The sequence below is a fragment of the Branchiostoma floridae genome, chromosome 1 (assembly GCF_000003815.2).
Source record: "Branchiostoma floridae strain S238N-H82 chromosome 1, Bfl_VNyyK, whole genome shotgun sequence".
In the NCBI taxonomy this organism is placed as follows: domain Eukaryota; kingdom Metazoa; phylum Chordata; class Leptocardii; order Amphioxiformes; family Branchiostomatidae; genus Branchiostoma; species Branchiostoma floridae.
Window position 1 is genome coordinate 16900396 of NC_049979.1, and position 23088 is coordinate 16923483.

General features: G+C 46.1%; 1 protein-coding gene across 9 annotated transcripts in view; it reads left to right on the plus strand.

Moving 5' to 3' along the window:
* The window catches only part of LOC118416188 (transcriptional regulator Erg-like), a 58394-nt gene that overhangs the window by 30104 nt on the left and 5202 nt on the right, over positions 1–23088 (plus strand). For 4 of the 9 annotated variants that reach the window (XM_035821302.1, XM_035821294.1, XM_035821317.1 and 1 more), the window contains 5 exons: positions 1056–1446; positions 13843–14043; positions 14309–14380; positions 15510–15578; positions 22706–22789. In XM_035821302.1, coding sequence (XP_035677195.1) covers positions 1056–1446; positions 13843–14043; positions 14309–14380; positions 15510–15578; positions 22706–22789 — 817 coding nt within the window. Of the gene's footprint in view, positions 1–373; positions 463–666; positions 789–1055; positions 1447–13842; positions 14044–14308; positions 14381–15509; positions 15579–22705; positions 22790–23088 lie in introns of those variants that run through there. The other 5 variants (XM_035821325.1, XM_035821331.1, XM_035821279.1 and 2 more) reach the window with 5 other exon arrangements.

Sequence of the window (23088 nt, forward strand, 5' to 3'; positions counted from 1 at the left end):
ATTGACCAGGAATTCTGTAAATCTCCGGCCAGATCTGCCGATATATCCCCGTCTGAATTCGACACTCAGTCCGTCAGTCACGCGGGACCCGGCCCGGCCATTTCCAAGAAGAGGCTCTCAGGTCGCTCTACAACTTGGGCTTGAAAAAAAGGGCGGGAACGCAGTGGCCGGCGCTGTGAAGTTGTGATCCCCTATTGATCCCTATGCTGTTCCCAAAGCTCATGGTCAGGAGACTACGGATCAAGCTAATTGTAGTCCCAACCGTAGGGTCAAAACATCCCACCGTTATATATAGAGAGAGACAGCAGAGGTGTTGTTTACCCATATTCGGATGAGGTGACGTCATTTCCTTTCGCTGCGCTATATACTACATTCGCAGCTCTGTATTTAAAACGGTTACTCTGTACTCGTGTGGCCCTCAATGAAAGCTGGCGGACGCGTGGGCCCATTCAACAAACAATGGTAGCATATTTTCCAAACTGTCCAGAATATGTACACGCCATACGGCGGGACACCTAGCTATTTCCGTCTTAAGCGACGGCCCATGCCTTAAGCCATGTCGGGGTCTGTGTTTGCGAGACGAGACGACCCTGTCTAGAATCCGCGGCTGTCTAGTCGCACCGGCGTGAGTCATTCCGTCGGTCCCTCCACTGTCTGAAAATCGTAAGGAGTCGCGAGAAGTGCGTTGTAGAGTAAAGATGGCTGTAATGTGCGGTGCCCGACCGTTGCCCACTACACCTTCCCCTTCCTATACAGGAAGAGCCTTCATTGTCTTGGAAACCTTAGAGGTTGACATTCTTGAGCTACTTTTTCCTTGGGCCTATTTGGTAATGGGAGAGTCGCGTGTTCACCTGTGTTGTTTGTGGCAGGAAGCGGGATGACTTGCCCGCTGATTCCGACGGTGGCGGAAAAATATCCCCCAGCTCTTCCTGTCGGTTTATAATGCATGCCCACTTTTCGGCCAAAGGTTGACCTTCGTGTATTTTTTGTAGAAAATCCAAAAATATGGCGAGGATGATTTTTAAGATTTTTCTGAACTTTTTATCTCCCGACAGGAGGCTCTACAGGTGGTCGGAGACTCGGACCAGTCTCTGTTCGAGGGAGCGTTTCAGGACTGTAGTAAGGCCGGGCTGTCCGTGCCGTCCTCCTCGTGCGCCGTGGACAGCATGGCCGGGAAGATGTCCTTACAGGAGCCGTGGATGTCACCTGACAGGCGCGCCCAGGACTGCAGCCGCAGCTCGGTGGATTCCCCGCTGGACTGCAGCATGCCGCGGGGCAACGAGCGGGCCTGTGCAGGCGGGCCGGCGGGCCGTGTGCCCACCTCGCGGGGAGAGGTCAGCCATCCGGCCGGTGCGTCACCCTCGGGGTATTCTGGCTTCGGCCAGGACAGGGGAACCCCGCCTCCCAACATGACCATCAAGGAGAAGCGTGTCATTGTTCCTGCAGGTGAGACAATTAACCCTTCTTTAGCTAATGACAGACGGAAAATAGATCTATTATCCCACCCTCCCATTTCACTGTCTAGAAAAACAAACTTGTCGTGGTCCTTAGTCTGGTAGTTATCCTGTACGACTGTTTCTGGCCTGCATTCCACCACTGTTTCAAGTTCCAAAAGTCTGTTGATCCTTCTGGGGAGAGTGAAGTTAACTTCGCGCCATTGCGTTTAAACAGCTCGTACATCTTAGAACCGGCGTGGTGCTATCCAGGTAAGCGACAGTGTTTACATTGTCGTATATAGTATTGTTGTTTTTAGACAGGGTATACTACTGCGAGCGGCGAACCGTGTAGCGCCCCGAGCCTTTTACACTGATCTAATGTATTTGTTTACTCATTCGGAAATATTTGACCTCGCCTATGGGTTCACCAGGAATCGTCCAGTCCGCGGCTCGTTTTTCATTCAAACTTTGTGTACGTGCAAAGTGCAGTGCCGCTATGCACGCCTTGTTGCTACAACGTATTAAATAATGTATTTACGACATGGTAGTTTGCTCTCTATTCAATAATGCATCCGTGAACTTCCCCACTGTCTCTGTCCCATGCCTTAATGCATCCACGCCCCTTAAGATGCCTTAAGAACACCGTCATTGGCCAGGTGCGACGACGTTGAACAAGCGGCCACTTCTGTTACCTGGCTCTCCCAGGTGTTCGCTTCTTCTGGGCCGGTTGACAAGATAATGATGGGGGTGCTGAGGAGGAATTATGCCGAAGATTCATCACAAATTTCTGCGCACTGATGTGCTGTAAGGGGTGTGGACATTGCTCCTTAGTTATTAGTGTGTGAACGCACGGCTTCTGATACATTCTCATACAACATTTATATCGAAGAACAAGAGATGAACTTAGTCAAATTGTTTTATGATTGCATACCTCAATAATGTGCATAATGACATTCTTCATTATTGTGTTTATGGTTGTCTAAATCATGAGCGCTTGACTGATTGATATTATTATAATTCTGTTGTCGTAATGCATGCATTCTAATTTTTGCGGGGGCGACAAAGAAGTGGCCCATTGTTTTTGACGAGAATACTACATAAAGGGGCACCTGTTTTAATAACGTCATCGTTACTAAGATATCTCAGCAGTGGAGCATAATGTTGACAGAGCAAACCAACCGTTCATACATCCATTGTAGCATGACCGCCAACCTTATGTTTCTCCTACTCATATTTCATATTTTCTCTATACTAGAATAACACCCCCTTGTTCTGGTGTTCTCTGTCGGTATTCCGGCCGGGATTTTCCTTCTTTTATTTGATGTTTACACTTGGGCTGCAGGCTGATCCAATAATTGTGGAAACCAATCCGCGGCACTTTGTGTTACAAGTATTTTAGAGTGCGTCTCCTGTACTTACAAGTAGCAGTCATAGTTTCAAAACAGATTTATCAACTTCTTTTTCCTGCTTTTGGCTTGTGTTCTGTCGTGTTAGGACGGGTCGAACGGTAGTTCGTGAACGTTACGTTACCCATGTCACCATCAGTTTAGTCCCCTTTCCACTAGATGGTGATCGCGCTGCGCTCTCACTGCGGCCTAAAACCTTCGGTTTCAAACTGGGTATATCATATAGAATGTAAAAATATAACTAAAAGGACAACAGAACACACAAATCGTAAAACGATTCGTCTTTTTCGATACAATTCGTTGGGCGATCTATCAACTCTTAGGTCGCAATGAGAGAGAGAGAGAGAGAGAGAGAGAGAGAGAGAGAGAGAGAGTGGCGAGCTTCCACTTCGTTTCTTCATTTTTCTGTGGCACTAACGACGCTACATCGTGACTATACATAGGAAACCTCTTGTCAGATCGCTTCCACCCTTTCCCGACATTCAGGCGCTCGAAACACGGATGATTTCCCAATAACAACTCTTCTCACTCGCAATTTTCCTGTTCCTACTACGTGTATGCTGTCGCCCTGTATGTTCAATGTCTTCGTCTTATTTTCCGCCATCAGTTGATCCCGCTTCCATATTGGCTCTACTCTGATCTTTCATATCTAATATCTTACTGTCACATTCTGTTTCCTTTTCGTCTTGCCGTGGTATTTCTCGCAACACATATGCATATAGTTTATCGAAACGTTGTTTTCGTGACAAGCCTAACTATTTATTTTAAATTGTTATCCATTTCTGAAAGGAGTTAAAGGAAGACCAATACTGTTACCATTTTCCTTTCTTTTTAGTTTCCTATTCAAACTGACGGCAGTGAGTCACACATGGTATTTTGTAGTTTCGTGTTTGAGTTTTCCTGCGACGGAACTATTTGTGTCATCTGTCAACATCTTTTGCCAAAATGTTTTAACAAACATTATTGCGTGTTTTTTTTTAAATCTTTATCTAGACGGCAAGTAGAAAAAAATAACTTCTCTTAAAAACAGACGATATATAAAAGTTTCGACTTCTCATCACCCGTCACTCATTTTAAAGGTAAGCAGTTCAAAGCGGTTCACATTCATGTGATTCGACAGGTTTCTTTTTTTCTTCATTTTTCCTTTTTTCTGGCTTTCAGATTGTAAACATTACGTTGTATTTTCCTGTTCCAAGTCCATATCTTCTCCACACAGCGCAAGCTCTTTCCGCCCAACCCTGCCCAATCTACCCTATCTCCGTACAACATTTCCCTTTCCTTCCTCTGATGCCAATCGGACTTTCCGGCCTATTTTTTCCACCGATAATTCTACTTGCGTGTGGAGGCTTACCAACGTGTCAACTTCTTTTCTCTGTCAAATTAACATTTATTAGTGCGAAGGACAAATTTATTGTTGTCCACATTTTTGTGTAAGCCCTACATAGCCCAAGGGCAGGTGACAGAATGAAATTCTCATCGGAAGCCAATAGAATCAGCGCCTCCATTAGTGAGATTAGCAGTGGACTTGCCTTTATAATACAAGCACATGGTGACAAGATACCAACTCTATGCGTAATGAACAGGAGAAAATAAACGCCTGTCATTGACTTGACTTCAGAAAAAGCTATTACAGATGCAAGGCTTGAAGTATGAACGAAGTTGATGGCAGAGCTACATATTCTCAAATCTAAGTCTCCACTAATAACACAGAAGCGGTGGTACATCCCCCCATTGACTGGGGATAGCCAACAAAAGTTTTCTTTGTAAACGAATCTATGTGACGACTCCCGTTAGATGTTGTAACCTTGACTTTTCAGTCCTTGATAAGTTGATTCTTTTTAGAGTGAAAATCGAATTGTATCAAGTGGATATTGGTGAAAAGTCGCAAGTACTGCTATTTCTCTTAAGCAGTTATTGCTATACTTTCCACCCGTTGTTGGGTTATTTACCAGAAACAGTGCATCGTTGATAGACAAAAGAGGTAAAACATATATTATGTACGATACAGATGATGTGGTATGTTGCCGAGGCCCTTGGTTGTCTCAAATACCCATCCGTTTTAAACTGTAGCTCTTGTGGTGAATGTTATATTCGTTGATATAAATTGTCTTAAATCACCGAGCAAAGGTTTTTTTCATTATTTGGGCATTTGTGATTTTTCCAGCGCACTGAATCCTGTATATAGCTATAGTCCACAGCGAACCCACAAACTTCTTTTCTCTTTGGTTGACGCCCTATTGCGTTTATTCATCCCCGGACTAGTTAGCCTATCGGACTAGTGTCTATCCGTTTTCAGCTTGGACCTGCTTCCCCAAGGTCGCTACCTCGCGACACAAGCGGACACAAGTTAAGGACAGATGCTTACTACATTTTGCCCTCAACACTGACATGTAAAACTTCCTTTCTGACAGATGCAAAAATAAGAAAAGAGTGAAAGCCCATTGATATATAGTCATAACATGCAGTGTTGCTACTCCCTTTTGATACTAGCATTTTCAATTATTCACATTCGATTGATACCCGGTGTGTTTTTCGTTCGTAATTCAAGTACTCCTCGTCCTTGTATTATCCCTGGATAATGTATAATTATCCACGTGTGTACATTTAGAGTCCATTCGATCATCGTCCTGGTATCTCAGTAAGTGTATCTGTTGAAGCTGTGGATCCGTGCTTGGCTTTAGTGTATCTGGTGCGTAATCCGGGAGAAAATCCCCGAAAAGACTCCGCCATGCCCGGCACACAGGTACCACATACTCTCCCGGGGATCCTGTTACCGGGACTTTGCGTGTGTTGATTGATGGAAATTTCAGGTATTCAGTGAATTTGCACGTCTCAAAAAGATTGGCTGGAGTTTGTGCTAACGATAGGGCCACTGGAAACCAGTAGCGGACATGGATCATACAACAGCACTGTATAAAACATCCTTTGCATTTCTCCGAAAGGGTGGTAAAATGGTTATTCAATTGCTAGCTTGTAATTGGATGCAAATGTTGAAAAAAAGGAGTCCGCATAACTTGAGATTTTGGGTAGTCCGTCGCCGTCTTGACAGGCAGTCGTGAGTAGTCGGTTGGAAAGGGAAGAATCAGCAACTCGGTGATGTGCGAAGGTGCGTGATCACAATAGAGAAACGCTCATCAAACGACACAACACTCCATAGTTTTTTTTTAATGGTGCTCTTTCATACTTTTCCTTTGGTAATCTTTTAAACTTATAAGTTTATTACTCAGGTGGTGAAATAGCCTTACCAGGTCGCTATAAAAAAACAGTAGAAATTGGCCAAGTATACACGCGCCTGACCAGAAGAGTTAGCTGGCGAGGAGTGCGGCCTGCGTCCTACATTCTTCTGGCGTGTTTCTGTCTATTTGGCCAATTTCTACTGTTTTTCCAGTGACCTGTGGGGACTGGAAGAGGCTAAAATAAGGATATTCCTAGTCTGACTTATGAAAAGTGTGCTCTTAGTCCGACGCACGAAGAGTACGCCCACTTGAGTAAGAAGATTTTTTTTTGTAGAGCCATGGGTGATGTGAACGGTCTTCGGTATAGAGACAAATGAGTGTCGGAAAGGGGTAAGACCCTTACTCACTCATTGTGAGACTTTCTCTCACTGATGGCATTACAAGTACAGAAAGGCAAATAAAGAAGACCCTCGATGATCATTTCACATTACTGTTAGTGCCAAACTAATCTTGAAATCGAAGCGGGTTGTAGTTAGACCTACTTCCATACGGCGGACTTGTTTAGACATCTACAGGCATCAGGCAATATGATCAGGGTGTTTTCAGCCAAGCATCTTCAGGAGGAAGACCTCTGTGGTCAGGACAACAACCAAGACCAGACTGGACCCGAGCAAAACGAGACATCGGGCCAGCCGCGCGGAAGTTGCGGTCTTCCTCCAGAGTCTAGAGGTCTTCCACTCTAGACCTGCACGGGGATTCAGAGCTAGGGTTTCTACCCATTGCTGTTTGCTATGGGCGTGTGTGGTCAGACCCAGGCCGAGAGGACGGGAAACTCTTCGGACTGAAGATTGCACTCCGCATCGCCGGTATCGGTCCTTAGTATTGTCTTGAACCACTCCTTACCACATTGTGGTACCTAGAGCGCGAAAAGGGTCCTGAGGCATAGACATTCGCCATATCCAGACTCTGGTTCAGCCCTGTCCATCTTATACATCACTGTCCACCCTGCACTACAGTCCATCCATCTCATCATCTACAGGACTCACTGCCCTGACATTTAGGTCATTCACACTCACACATTGGATATTGAATTGCTTATATCATACATAACATTGCGATGTGATTTTTGCTGACGTTACTCGTAGCAACTAACAGTCAATGACACAGAATCCCTTGGCACGTATGTGGAAAGAGCTGTAAGCAAATTCTCGGTCTATTTTTATCCGACACAGTTTTGTGCTCATTAGATTACTAGTATGTTGTCGAGGTCATTTCAAGTCTTCATCGTCGCAGACAGGACCATGTCTTCTCTCCACGATAAAAAAAGAAAATGCCTGGGCTTGGCACACTGCAAATATTTTACTATTTGGTTTAGTTCCATTCTGTTTTGTAATCATTCGTAACATAGGTGTACTGGAGTGTGGTGTCATCATGAATAAAGTCAGCGTTCATCATTTTCAGCGCTCTTGTGGTTTCCTATTATTCTTTTGAAACATTGTAACAGCTTCCTTGTAACTGCACTCTGATGGCCTTTTTGTTAAGTGGAAAGGCCGGACAGAAGATCCATGGTGTGTTGGCAGTTTTATATAGCCGGTGTTGTCGCCTTGGCACGCATCTCTGTCATCAGGAGAAGGAAGTGGCCGGGGACAGTGATGGATGCGTTGTTGACAGGTCTTTTTCTCTCCGTGCCCTGATCCCGCGGATCGGGCCCAACGTTTCCCATTCATCCTTCTCTGATAGACGGTCAGTAGGGTTAGATATATCACCTGTTCGGTGCACTGTTCTCTGTACCGTCAGTAGGGTTAGAGAGATCACCTGCTCGGTGCACTGTTCTCTGTACCGTCAGTAGGGTTAGAGAGATCACCTGCTCGGTGTACTGTTCTCTGTACCATCAGTAGGGTTAGATATATCACCTGTTCGGTGTGCTGTTCTCTGTACCGTCAGTAGGGTTAGAGAGATCACCTGTTCGGTGTGCTGCTCTCTGCACCGTCACCAGGGTTTGAGAGATCACCTGCTCGGTGTGCTGTTCTCTGTACCGTCAGCAGGGTTAGAGAGATCACCTGTTCGGTGTGCTGTTCTCTGTACCGTCAGCAGGGTTAGAGAGATCACCTGCTCGGTGTGCTGTTCTCTGCACCGTCAGTAGGGTTAAAGATCAGGCTGCTCGGTGTGCTGTTCTCTGTACCGTCAGCAGGGTTAGAGGGATGGCCGGTTGGGTGTGCTGTTCTTTGTACCGTCAGTAGGGTTAGATATATCACCTGTTAGGTGTGCTGTTCTTTATACCGTCAGCAGGGTTAGAGATCACCTGCTCGATGTGCTGTTCTCTGTACCGTCAGCAGGTTTAGAGAGATCACCTGCTCGGTGTGCTGTTCTCTGTACCGTCAGCAGATTTGGAGAGATCACCTGTTGGGTGTGCTGTTCTCTGTACCATCAGTAGGATTAGAGAGATCACCTGTTGGGTGTGCTGTTCTCTGTACCATCAGTAGGGTTAGAGAGATCACCTGTTCGGTGTGCTATTCTCTGTACCGTCAGTAGGGCTAGAGAGATCACCTGTTGGGTGTGCTGTTCTCTGTGTGCTGAGTCTGTACTGTCAGCAGTACCCCGAGGCGCGGGCCTACTGCTGTCTGTCCACGGGAGCTGTGAGTGGAAGTGACTTTTCTTGGGAGAGGAATGAAAACAAGGCGGAGATGGATACAGCTCATTTTTTCCCACAGCTTCATGATTCTTCATCAGTCTTTGGCACTAGAAAGGCATATAACCCACTTTCTGAGACATAGAAGTAAAATTAATGTGATTCGGTGTCTTTCACCTACTGTAGTAGCTTCTTTGAAATTGACATCTGTATTTTATCAATAATTTCTCAGATGTTACGATGGCCTAACCACACGTGTCCGTGATGATTACCTTCTTCCATCTTCATGGCCAGGCGTGTTTATACAGACGAGATGTAGATGCAGAGGTTCAAGTCTAAATATTTTCTTAATCTTACGAAATCGTCTTAGTAGCCTGGTTTCCAAGAAGCTCAGGTGGAGTAAATTGTGTCTGCAGCTCTCCCCTCACCTTTCACCGGCTCAGTATCACGTATGCAAGGATTGTTCACAGATGCTTCAACATGAAAACCTCCTAAATCTTCAGACTCTTGAAATTGCAAGTGAGAAACTTGGGGAAAATATGTTATTTTTTGCCAATGCCTATCTTATTTTGGACTTGTGACCTGCATCGTTGTGCCATTGTTTTGTGCATATTTATCACTGCCAATAAGATACGCCGCTATGTATAGCCAGGTCGTGATGGCGAGAAGGCGATCAACAGTCGCGACACTGACAAATGAGAGAACATATCAGTCCAAGGCCCTGCCACGCGGCTCATATTTCCCCTCCCCTGCAGCTCTACACCCACATCATTCTCACTCAGATCAACGCCTGGAGGGCTCGGGTTTCGCGCATGCTCAAACTAGCCTCACAAGAACCATACTCCCAACGAGAACTTTCAAGAAACAGCTTCTGGACAATGTCTTAGACTTTGCATTGCCTCTTGAGAAGTGAGAACGATTCCGGGATCACTTTTACTGGCCTCTTGGCGACCGTACCCCTTTCTGAAGTTTCTCAAGTTAGACTGTCAACTGCGGATCTCACCTACATCCGTTTGGCTTTTAATTTCATTGAAGGGGAATTACTCCAAATCTGATGGAAAGAAATTTATAATCGACGATCAATTGCGCTGAGGTTAGGATGAAGCCCAGGGTCTCCTGGCCTGGGGACGTCGAGAATTAGACGTGAACCTAGGGTCCACATATCTTCTCGATACCACTTTTGTTGGTTGTGCAGGAATTCGTCGTTATCGGCCGATGATATGACGTTCATTCCCATTATCGTTACCAGCCGATCACGACCCGAACATACGTGCTGTACTACAAGCGCCAACAGCCGTCATGGAATTACCCTATGGGTCCCAGTCAGTGCCAAAGTCATTTCTAAACATATCACGATCACAGTTTAACGCTGTGTTTTAATATCATCATTATGAGGACATGTTTTGGATGACTCCTAGATCCTGTTCCTCTTTCTTTCACCGGCACCTCCCTTACCCATCTTCCAGTGACCCTCTAGAGTGGCACCCGGCCTATGGACCCCCATCTCAGTACGTGATAAGTGTTGTGTCCCTCAATATCACCTACAAGCCGGTCCTTATTGACCGTGTAGAACTGATCCGATGTTTTTGTCACTGGTCCAGTTCCTCCACAGACTGCTACATCTGTTACAGATGCTGCGGCTAGGACACATGCTTCTCTTTCCTGACTGGAGTGAAGACATGTTTAGTTCTATATGAGGAGCAGAGATGGCGAGCTATCGTGTTACAGTTTAGCATTCTCGCACCGTTTGAGTGAAAATTCTCACTTTGGAATTGACCGATGTTAATCGAAAACACATAAAATGGCGCCAGGAGAACTCAGACACGGCTGCGACTTTGACTTTGGTGACGCCTGTCCGCGCACGGCTGAAACAAAAGCCTCCAAGTGGGGGCGGGGAATGTTTCTGTAAAATATTGCTTTGCCAGGAAAGTGGCCACTTTGAACCTCCTACACAGTTTGGTGCGACCCCTCCACACGATGCTGGGTAATGAAGGGTGTGTTGTTTTAACCTAATCATAATTTTAACCTGCGTTGGTACTTGACTAGAGTTGTTGATCATCCATTTGGTTTTAAAAACAGTGAAAACAAAATTATGAACGAGTGCCGTACGCCAAACTGATGGTTGGGAACTAAAGACCGAAACCATTTTCTATGTCGAAAACAACTTGGTTGCTGATGATACAGATGACACCTCCATACTGAGTTCCTCGCCGTGACTTTATTAACTTTTGCTGAGCCCCTCCCTCCTCTCCCCACTTTAGCAGCACTTATCTGTATCGGCCCGATCGGAAGTTAAGGCTACTGGTGGTACTGTTCAATGTCATACCCCTCAGGACCATTGCTGCATATGTTCGTAAAGTCTAATGGCAATGCGACAACTGGCAGCAAAGCAAAGCTTTTGGCGCACGCTCAATGCTTTACGTCAGCTTTCTCCAACTGCTGTAGTTTAACGGTTACTGAGGATCTGTAGAACCAAGCCAGTAGTGTCATTGGCACCCAGCAGTCTCTAATCCAAGCCTTTTTTCGTCAACTTTAAACGGTCTCGATATGCCAAGGAAGGCTTAGCGGCTTTGAAGCAGGCTTATCCCCGGGATTATGTCAGGGATTATCCCGACCGTCGGGACTAATTTTCGCCCAGCAGATGGCAGTCAGCGCGCGCCCTTCAGCCTGCCCTCCGTACTTGTGGGTCCGACGGAAAGACGACCTACGAACCACCTCCGTCTTCTGACGGGTAAATTGCCGGTTAGCTGGGAATTTTTCGTCTTGACCCGGTCATGGGGTCAGCTGAAGGTCTGGTGTGCAGGAGGGGCGATCACTCAGGCGGGAGGCACTTGACCGTCAGTGGCTCAGCGATGTGTCAACATGCCGATCGAGTCGCCTCGAGCGCCGCCGGAAATGGAGATATGTACCGCTGTTTGTGCGCCTCCCGTTCACGGCTGCGGGGCGTGAGAAGGCAGCTCGGCGCCTTTGGTGCGAGGGGGCCTGCTTTCCGTTACCCTGACAGTCCCTGGTCCTGTCACAGATATGATTTTAGATTGGTCAGATTAATAACATGTTTCCCAGGCTCCGTTAGCGACTGCGTGAGGAGAAGTTTATATCCTATCCTTCTCGAGCCGTGAAGTGGTCGGCGGGCCTGAAGGCATGTGACAATCCCGGAGAAACCGTTTATCCTTATCGGTCCGTTTTAGTGCTGAGCTAGGAGTTTGACTCGAAGAATGTCATACGCAAACATATCTAAATGATAACCGTAAACCATGCTGGATTTTTTAAAAGAGAATTCCAGTATCGATGCCAGTTGTGGCATACACGAACTGCACAGTAACGGATCAACAGGTCTGATGTCAGCTCTATAATCTGTCTGCATGGACGTCCCTGGGAACAGTCCTGGTTTCACACCAGTACTGCCAGCCTGGGTCATCAGAAGGACGCGAACTGTTCTTCTACCCAAAAGGCAGCAGTAGAGGCGCTGGGATTCCAGCTTTATGTTCGCAGTATTTCTGTCATCAGTTTACAAGCAGCCAACGAGCCCCTCCCAGCATTGGGTACATGTTTGGAGCGGTGTTCTAATGGCGTTGTCCTCCGGTTGCTCAATTTCGCTTCTTCCATCCCCTAAGATAACGTTCACACATTCCCCTATCCTGCTGACCCTCTGAAATGTTTCCTACAGCTTACGACAGGAGATCTTTGGATCTTCATCTTCGAAATTTCAAAACTATTGCGTTAGGGAAGTAATCCTGGTCTATGGTGTCAATGTTAAAACATTTGATCCAGGGAGACATTAGAGACTGTTTTCGACGTCTTTCATTTCTGTAGTAGTGTAGTCTTTAAAATGAAACAAGAAAGGCCTCGAGGGATCCTCCACACACTTCTGTTCAGTCAACCACAAAGCCGTGGTTTCTTCTCCTATCGTTCTAACCCACCCCTATGCGGTACCTTGGCACCTGTCCATTTTGCCGAGCTCACGTTCAGACCAGGACGGAAAGCAGACGACTCAGCCCTGTCAGTCCCCGGTCCCTGGGAAAGGAGTCGGTGCTGTACTGAGGTGTCCTTGCTGGCTCCCATGGAGCTGTTCGCCTGGGAAACGGCGTTTTCTCCGGAGTTTTGACAGTCAAGAGCTAACGGAGCGGAGAAGGTACGTCGTCAGGCCGACCTTCCATCATGCTTCCCCCGTCATCGTCCTGCCCTGGCTTGTTATTGTAGCGGACAGGGGAGCGATGCTTCGTAATGGCCGCCTGTTTCATGGAGACGGCTTGTGTATCAGCCGACTTACAACACCTGCATCTGACTAACTCTGTACCAGACCACCTCCGGGACGCCATAGCCTGTGTTTGAAGTCGTCTGTATTTGGACATGAATGTCTGTATTCCGTGGCACTGCTAGGACACACCCAAGTCACTCCAGACGACCTGCAGCCAGGCTTAGCCAGCTGTCGCCGGGGTTCGCTTTGAAGCGGCCGGGAGGTGCGGGGGAACACCTGCAGACCCTGACTCGCTCCACGCAAACCCGTTAGGGGTCGTCAGTATTATTTGAGGTTCCAGTGAATATCCGGAGTTGATTAAAATGGCTTTGATATCATAGAGGAAGCTAACAAAATAAGACAGTTTGGCATTTGCAGACGCATTGATCTGCTACAGGACAAGTTGAAGTTACAACAATTGTTTAATCGTAGAACTGTGTTCTCCGTCGTGGCACATGGTCACAACTGATGGTTCTGTATTTCTTCTTCGTCACCGCTACCCTATAAACATTCATGGGGGTAAATTTCCGTACAGCTTCCTTCCCTCACAAATCATATTTTATGCATGGCGAGGAACATGGCCATAAGCGGCCAGGTTTCTCCTATTTAAGAACACACAGCGAGAGTTTCAGAGTAAAGACAACAGCGTTTTAACCACAACCATAACAGGAAGGTTTACCGTGGGCTATGGGAGGGGGGCTTGGTGGGTGGGCCGGCGGTAGTAACGTTTTAGTGCGCGGTGTAGCAGGTGACTCTGGTCCTCTCCATCATAACAAGTCATAACAGTAACCATACGCATCGACTGACAATTATCACGTGCAGGAGTTTCTCCTTCTCTGATACATGTACCTACAGTGACAGTGATCAGTCTATCTAGTCACCACAGTGCTCAACATCTTGTAATTAAGCAAGAAATGTACTAGTAACTCTGTTCTAATGCACCTGTCCTCTCCCCCAGACCCGATGATGTGGAGCCCCGAGCACGTGCGCCAGTGGCTCCACTGGGCCATCAAGGAGTACAACCTCCAGGGCGTGGAGCCGGCCCGGTTCGACATGGACGGGAAGGAGCTGTGCAGGCTGCAGAGGGACGACTTCGTCAGGCTGACCAACGTGCATAACGGAGACGTGCTCTTCGCACACCTGCTCTTCCTCAGGCAGAGTAAGTAGAGAGGGATACTCACTTAGGTTTGTGGGATGAGACGTCGTAGACCGACCACAACTTTGGGCTTTAGAGCCTGTATTAGCTATGTTACTTATGATGTCCAAGTGTGGCGGGATGTTTGACATATAGAAGAAAAAAGAAAAGAAGCGAAATAGTTTTACCCCGAAACAACATTTATTTTACGGGTTACTTTCTCAGTATGAAACATTATGTGGTTGCTTGATGAAGTACCAACTCCTTTCCTTTACTTCACCCACTACAGCACCTCTCCCCAACCTGACGTCAGACGATGTGGACAAGGCCCTGGCCGCTTCACCACGCTTCCAGCAGACTGGTAAGTCTTCATACCAATTTACGTTACTGTATTGTTTTGTGTGATTTTACCCGCTTATACGATTAACTACACGGTCAGTAGGATCAGCCAGGTGTAGAGACATCTCCTCAGGGCGTGTTTCTTTGATGATGTAACAATTCGCTTGACCTCTTATAAACTTTTGTATCTCATCTGTGTATATGTTAATGAGTTCAAACGTAGCCTGGAGCAAAATCACACATGTCATTAGTCGTCACCAATATTGCATATGTGTTGTGTTCAAATTGTTGCATTTGTGAGCCACCACCCTATGACGAGCCGACCGAATATTACTTGTAGCAGATAGCACAGTGTTGTAAATAATCGTAACTGTCACATATTAAACATTTAGACGTTGTTAAGTTGAGATCGTCGTGTGATTAGGGACGGCAGTACTTCAGGTACTTTGTTTGAGTGGAAAAGGTCGAACCGAGGTCAGAAGTGCATGCTAGTCACCGGCACATCTAATCATGAAATGAACGCAGAGTACAAATTCGTTACGGTCTAACAACCATAACAACGTTCATAAAGATCATAAAGACCACAAATGTAGGTGGAATTTCGAACATACGGTGATAATACTTATTTTGCATATAGGCTAGCAGCGCCGTCTAGCGAAAACATGCTCAAATTCCAAGACCAGATAGCGACAGCTGGCTGGATGATCGTTTAGCACCTGAGGTTGTCCAGCAAAACAACTTCTGTCAGTCAGTTGACTATGTGCCAAAATTTCCACGTGGTTTGTTTGAGACTGTACACGTGGGGTAGCCAGGCGGGCGACAAACTCTGTGAAAAATGAAGCTTTTAACAACTCCGAATTGCAAACATAAAACTGACAATCGAACATCAAGTAAACTGGGTGTAGATAGACGGCCAAGCACAAGAGACATCTGTCGTCTTGAGAAACACCCAAACAGCGACGACCTTGCCACCTGGTGTTGAATGAAAGTTAAGTCGTCTCATTAGATAGGATCTTCCCGACGTGCTTTAGACAGCATTATACAGCTCCGCTCACCTGTAAGGACCCTGAAACTATCGTCTGACAAAGTCCGTTACCAAGGTAACGGCAGTCATGCTATTGCCTGACCGATTGTTGTTGTTTTTGCCGCAGGCTCCTGTGTGTTCTCCTACCCACCCACCTCGCAGGCCGTCCACGGCACGTCCCGGCTACAGAGGCCAGGTGAGCCACTTGTTCGGTTACTTCGATTCACATGCCCCTCCGGGCGATCATTAATGCACGACGTCTAGACCCGCTGATTTTGTTGTGCTTTGTGCGGAGGGTCTAGACGGTCCCCTCCTAGACACCCAGGAAAGAACGTCTAGTTTTCCTTATATGGAAATGTCTGTCTTGAAAAGTGGCGAGAAATCGTACAAGTTGAGACGTCTGGTTGTCAAGGAGACGGTCTGGCCAAAACTGTCTATGATCTGCTTGGACGAGCGGGAGTAGAAATGTTCATCATGTACAGGTATGGTCGTACTACACACCGTCTGAATCTGTTCTAACACATGTCTAACGTGAAGGTGATCAGCATTTGGTACATTTATAATGAAATTAAAACAGTCGCCATGGGCAGGTGGCTTTCTTGAAATACCACGGAAAAGCAACCTCTTAATTTCAGAAACGGAAAGAAAATAAAGGAGCAAAAGCAATGATGTCATAGTCATACATATGTACATATGAAACTTCGAGGTAATCTGGAAATGTCTACAGAAAACAAAACGCAGTTGAATTCATGGCTTTGCTGATATCTTCTCGAGAGTTCTAAGTATGAATGCTCTATACTAGCTGCGGAATGACAGCAATGTTGACACAGTGGTGGCGCGACAACATGAAGGTCACCTGTCCGTGTGCCAACGACTAATGGTCCAGAAGTAATTTGTCGTGGAGCAAATGTCGTTTATTCCTAGTCTCTCTAACTACAAGGAGCAGTCTTTCGTCATATCGTGGGGATCGCCGTGGTACCAGACGTGTAGTGTCAAAGAACAGACCTAAGTTGTGTAGGTAGAAAGGTTAGCTGTGTTTTCTGCTCCTGGCCGCTCGCCAGACATGTCACACCGAGCCCTCTAGGCTCACCACGGGTGATCAGTCTTTACAATACTCGGGGTCATAACAACAACACTGTCTTACAAGTCGACAGTAGCGGCGAGTCGGGTCCTCCGCTCACCTGTAGGACCCTAGACACGGACCACACACCGGCACGTCGTCAATGGGCGCGATTCTTCTGTTAGAAGCCGCTTGTTTTACTTCACTACCAAGATGACGCACGTTGTAATCTATCTGTTTCGGCAATAGAAACTGTGCAAATATTACACAGTTCTCACAATCAGACTGAAAGGAGGCCAATAAGATGCATTTGGGGAGGGGAGGGGCGAAAATTGTCGAATGAATCCTGGCTATAGTGAGTGACAATTTGACAAATTTAACCAGAGATCTGTCCCCGAGGCTATCATGAATCATCTGTCATGTCAATTTTGTATGAAGTTGTGAGACTGTTGTAAAAGAGTACAAATAGACGTCGCAGACTGTCGAGAATATCGGGGCACTTATATAAAACTAGTATAGGGCCGAAGCTTGTGACTCGGTGATGAATGTCACGGGGAAATTATTGGGCAGCTGTGTTTCAAACCTTCATAGATCTTTAAAGTTAGTCAGTTGGGATTTGTGAATTGTTTCATGTTGTTGTTTTCCTTCCACCCGCACGCAATCTGCGATCGTGTTCACTATGTTCGCGTGTGAACGAAGACGGGATGCAGCGCCGCCTACTGACATTGTCTATTATTGTACACCTCCACAACATTGCATCCGCTATCCTTTGCGATAACAGTAACCAGCCCAATACAACAAAGAAACAAACTATCCATATGGTACATATCACCGTTTGAATTATTATTTGTGATCTTGTCACACATATATCCCGATAGGGGATGTTCCGACATCAGTCACTCTGCTCTATCTCCCTGTTCCCTTCTGATGAAAAATGACAGAGTCTGACTTAAAGCTACCAAAGCTTTTTTGTTCCATCAAAGTAACCGACCAGGCCAGAGCCTATCCATTTCGTACAAAGCATGGCCCATATAGTATATAGAGGCCGCCAGACTTCGATCCAAAGTTGCGCCCGGCGCCTGGTCGTCCGGGGCTGGATCCGGTTCGGACCTATTTTATAAATTGCGGGCTGCTAGGGTCGATGTGCGCCGGAGGATGGCGTCTTTTGTGAGGCCGCAAGATACTAGAATCTGACGGTCTTCAATCGACATTAGGCCGGTTTAAAGCGCTTCGGATCTGTTATGTACTCTCCAGATAGACCATTTATCGAAGATCTTCAATGGGTCTTCTCTGTGATTTACCGTCGGAAACTCCGTCAAAGTAGATGGAACGATTAGAAAAGTTTTGGATACAACGCAAACACATTCACTTGTATATATTCAAAGCTGGGAAGTTAGCCTTCTTTGTTTGCTTCTTGTTCCTTGGTGACTTGTCGACGTCTTACGCCTTCAGTCAACAGTAACGGAGGAAAACTAGTCGACTACCATAATGAGAGAACTCTGCCATCCTCTTCTCGCCTCTTCTGCACCTTCCTCTTCCTCCTTACGTATACTCTGGCCTTTCGTACAAAGCATGGCCCATATAGTATTTAGAGGCCGCCAGACTCCCATACACCTTTCCTTCTACTGGTGCACCCTTTTTACAACTTCCTTTGCCACCCTTGACCCCCCTCTCTTGTCTTCCACTGCAATTTCGTTTGGTTTTCCTCTCATCGCCCCACTTACTCGCTTCAACATACGTCATCTTCCTTTGTGACTTTCTCATCTTCCTCGCTGGTTTATCTTGGAGTGAGCGATGAGTGACCATCACTGTAAGCGCCGGAACATCCACCGCCATACATCTCCCTCTCTAACTGCATTTCCAATAATCACTCAATTTTCAAATAAACGACAGGCAGGGGAGGGTGTTCCAGGATATCATCCATCTCCCCTCTTGGCAGGACGAAAATGGGGAGGGGGGGCTGAACCCCTGTATGTCCTCACCGCCGTTTCGTCGGGCGCGAGCGTGAGGACCGCCGACGGAGCCAGCGTCATTTACCGGTGTGAACAATTGCCGACCATTACCCGGTCTGATGGCTCGGACGCACCATTAGGAGTAATTGTTTAAAATCATGGGAGGTTAACTGTGCTTCTCTCTACATATTGATTTAAAGGGGAAGCGACTCTTCAATAATACTCTTCAGTAAGACTTTTGTCCCTTTATCAATACGAAAGTTTATATGAAAGATACAAGCACAAATTCAAGACAGAAACAACCTGACAAAAAAGCATCTAATGAGTCAGACGTATTGAATTACGCTTTTACGTTTTGACGATGTTTCACGTATGACATATGGTGACGAAGTATGGCTGCTGAAGTCCATGGTCAGTCTGTATGTGGAAGTTACTAAATCAAAACTGATCGCTGGTGTTACAGTGTCTTGGTGTGTGAGACCGTTGGACAGTTAGCGTGGTTATAATCAGCCATGACGTCTATTGGATAAAGAAAAGTCTCGGGCTCTATCGACAGTGTGTATATATTTTAGCGAACCCTTTGGTGAAATATAAAAGTAGGCGGCAGTGCAACAGATCAAGTGTTTACGTCTACTTGTATGTAATTGATAATTACCTTATGCTGAACCTGTTGCCTCAAGGACTGCATGCTAATATTTGTCAGAAGGTAATTTGTTTTGTCGTAAAAATTGACACCGGTTCTGACAAATAACTGCCGCATGCCTTGTTGTCCTGGTGATGAAATATAGTAAACACGTGGCCATCCGTACATTCAGGCTTGGAAATTTTAGATAGAACGGAGATTGAGTCCTTAATGAATAGCTGGAGTGAATCAAAACAGTATGGCCATGCGCCCAGACAGTACAGTACTCTATCGTTAAAAAAAAAAATCTAGAGTTATCTACACTTTGACAGTTCTCTTATTCTACCCTGTCCATCAACACATATGTTTATAGCTTTATACCACATACTACAATTATCTTATTATCGATTCATTAAAACTAAGATGCTTAAACCACAGACACCTAACCTGTGTGACATTGTATTGTTATCATTATGTAATGTGTGACGTCCACACACCTGCACTTAACCAACCCTTGTCTAAAACGTTAAAGACTTCTAACGCCCGATGTGTACACATTGATGAATTGTCATCACACCGTTACACGTGTCCACAATAGAACCCTCAGAGGACGACTACGCCTCATGTTTCTCATTAATATTTCATCTCCTATCACGGAGTGCTGTAGATACTACACATCTGATTTTCACTCGGACCTGTACGGAGAAGCTCTGTAGTTAGTTAACGTAACATTAGCAGAAGTTATGTTATTTTTAGCAGAACTTAACACGCAGAAGTTCTGTTGTTTGTGTTTGTCCCCGTCTTCTCCTCAGTCCCGCAGGACCGCGGCGCTGGTTAGGGTAGACTCGGGGGGCTGGGATAATTGGACTGCATTAACCATAGTAGTCGCGCGCCATCATGGAGTAAATTGCGCGTAATTGCTGCCAATGTTGCTCTTCGCCAGCCTGTAATTCGGCCGACTTGTTGTTAACTAAGCATGAAATATTCGGGGCTGCTCCCCAGACGTCCTCTCCGGCGGGTATTGACTGAGACAAGAGCCGGGACAGGGGACGGGTCCTCCCGCCAGGCTCCCCGCCACGCCGGCTCGGAGGGTGCCGGCACGGCGGACACTACCTGTAATTTCCAGGCGGAGGTCTCTATTTTCCGAACTGATGAGGCGTTCGGAAATCACATTAGTCAACACAGCAAAATCTGTGATACAGCGTCGCTCAGGCCGTCCAAGGCACCTGCATTCAAGCAAAGCAGAGGGGCAACGTAATATTTACTGCAGCTAGGTGCAGGAAAGTGCGCGGGTCTGAATATAACTCTAATTACGGTACTTAGAGATTGTTCTGCTACCTGTCACATCAGCCACTTAATGGAGCAATAAAGTTTGATTTGATACCTTTGACAAAAAAAGCTCGCATCAAACGTACGTCGTACCGAAAATAGACATATTTGATTTGATCACGCGTTCCTTGAACGATTGGGATTGTGGCTATTTCAGGAGGGATGAGAGGTTGGTAATAACAGCACTTATAAATACAACTGTCTCCCCTCCGGACAGAGGAAGGGTCGGTGGTTGGAAACAACTTTCCGTTAGATCAAAGTCATCTCCTCCCCGACATCCTCCCTGACATGAACCACCGGAACTTCAGAAGTAACTGATCTTTTCAAGGAAATATGTAGCTAGGAATGGGTCATTATAGCTATCTTACGTCCATTTCCACACACCCTCCCTTCCTGGACTGTCAAAGACACGCGTGTCCAGTCTCATTCAGCCTTCCGGACATAGTCAAACCTTTTCTTACCTACACACCGTACTAGCCATGCCGCAACGCGTCTGATAGACTCCGGAAAAAAAGGGATCTTTTGGCCAAAACGAAATTATGGCAATCTTTTGTATGAATTTTCATTCCACGTCAACAATACTGCTAATTAGGTAATATAGAAATATACCGGGCAATAAGAACAGTCGTCAACATCGTCGTCTTGTGACTCTCAAGACCTAGACAGAAAGGCGACCACTGCATGAGAGACATAGTCTGGATACAAGACCCCAGCCCGATCTCAGAAATATCTGGGGTCTGGTATCCAGGCTATGAGAAGTCTAAAATCCATGAATAGCAAACCGGAATTATACACCTGCTAGAGACTCGTACATCGACGTTCTTATCTTATAATTTATTCTCAGAAACGATACCTGAATTGTATCATTGCATGTAATATATTATTATATAAAACATACGTGATATAATATAGATCAAGAACGATTGCAATGGATCTAATATGAGTAGTGTCACATGAAATAAAGAGGATCACATATTAGCTCCAAAAAAATAAAATAACATTTTACCTTGAATGTAGGTAATTGTTTATCAAGGTCTGTACAGATTGTGGAGAAACAATGGCTTTGTATTTTCTCATGGGATCATAACGGGATAAATAACAGGCTGTTTGCTAGCGCGCGTGGCCAGGTTTGTATGTTGACCCAGAGACGCGTGTAGTGTTTAGAGACATGGATACACCTTAAGTAGGCAGACATGTAGTCATGGCCGGCTGAGTCTGTAGTCCGCACAACACATACTACCACCTGTTCACTAGGAGGGTGCCGGGCGCCCGCAAAAAGCTTTCCTTTGTTGTCGTAGTGTTTGAGCACGTTGCCATGTGATTTGTAGAGATGCCTGCTCAAGCAAACTTCCAAAAACCGCTCGTTCGTCATCTTACCCACTCAACAACCCCTTAACGCCTACCGCCGGCGTTTTTTTGTCGGAGTCTGGAGGACTGAACTTTTGTTCACAACATCAGGCCGTCTCCACATATGGGCAGAATCGCGGTGTTTACGTAAAAGCTCCACAACAAACAAAAGTCGTTGGCATTTCAAACCGATCCTTATTTTCAGTTGTTTTCTTCGAATTCAACACAAGCGTCGAGTCTATTACGTTTTGCGTGATTCACGTATGAACACCCGCCTACGTCTGCACTATTCTTCTGCTAATGACTATCTCCTCTTCAACTTATACAAATATGTGACGCTCCTGTGTATCAAAGCCATAAAAGTAATGAGAACAGGCTGTCGTGATTTTTTTCCAGCAGTTCTTACGTATACATGCCAGGATGAGTCCAATGAATGACACTGTACCATCTCCCAATAATCAGCTCTTCTGTGTGACTTGTACCCCGCTGCACTATAATTACTTTTCCGGGCCAGTGATTGGTCGGTCCTCTTTCGGATAGATGTTGGTGCTTCTGGGTACCGATCGTTCCTGTGACGAACAAAACAAGAAAAGACGTGTGACGGTGTCTGATACGTCATTCTGCACGCAGGGTCCAGTCATAAGAACGTGTTCACGTCCTGTCTGTGCCATCGTTGACTACCTGTGCTATAGAGACGTCCTCTGGTTATAAGAGCCCAGATAGTTGTTAAGTATCGCCTGTACCATCCCCACCGCCCTGTCCCCGCCACACCATGTCCTTCCTCGCGGCAGCGCTCCCGGCGGACATCCAGCGCCACTGTACGTCGTACTTTTCCTCTGGGCGGAAACAAACTTCCTAAGATCCTATTAGTCTTTGCAGACTTCTTCAATGTATGATGTATGGACTGATATCCCATCATCAAGTGTCTTAAAAGTATGGGAATAGTTTTAATTCTATAGATGTATATATAGAGTATTTGAGTTTGTTGTAATAATTTTGTTGTTTCCCCACAGACCCTTCTTACGAGTGTTTGATGCGGGAGAGACAGGCGGGAGTGACCAGCTGGAGCGCACTGCCGTCCTCTGCGTCTGACAAAGGTAGGCGTGCTCCGCTTGTTTCCAAGGTCATGTGGACTACACCAGTACATTTAGCTTGGAATAGGAACACTCCAGCGCCGACCTGTCGCTAAACTGTACCACAGGCCACAAATTTCTGTTCATACGTTTACATCATAACACTGAATAAGATATCGCCAGGGTTTCTTTTGATACTAAATAACATAATGCGGTTTGATCATTAATTACTAATGATGTTAATGAGACCGTGGTTTTCCCTGTTGACTCTATATCGTTCCTGTGCTCGCAGTGGGGCGTGTTTGTATCAGAGGTGGAGGGGA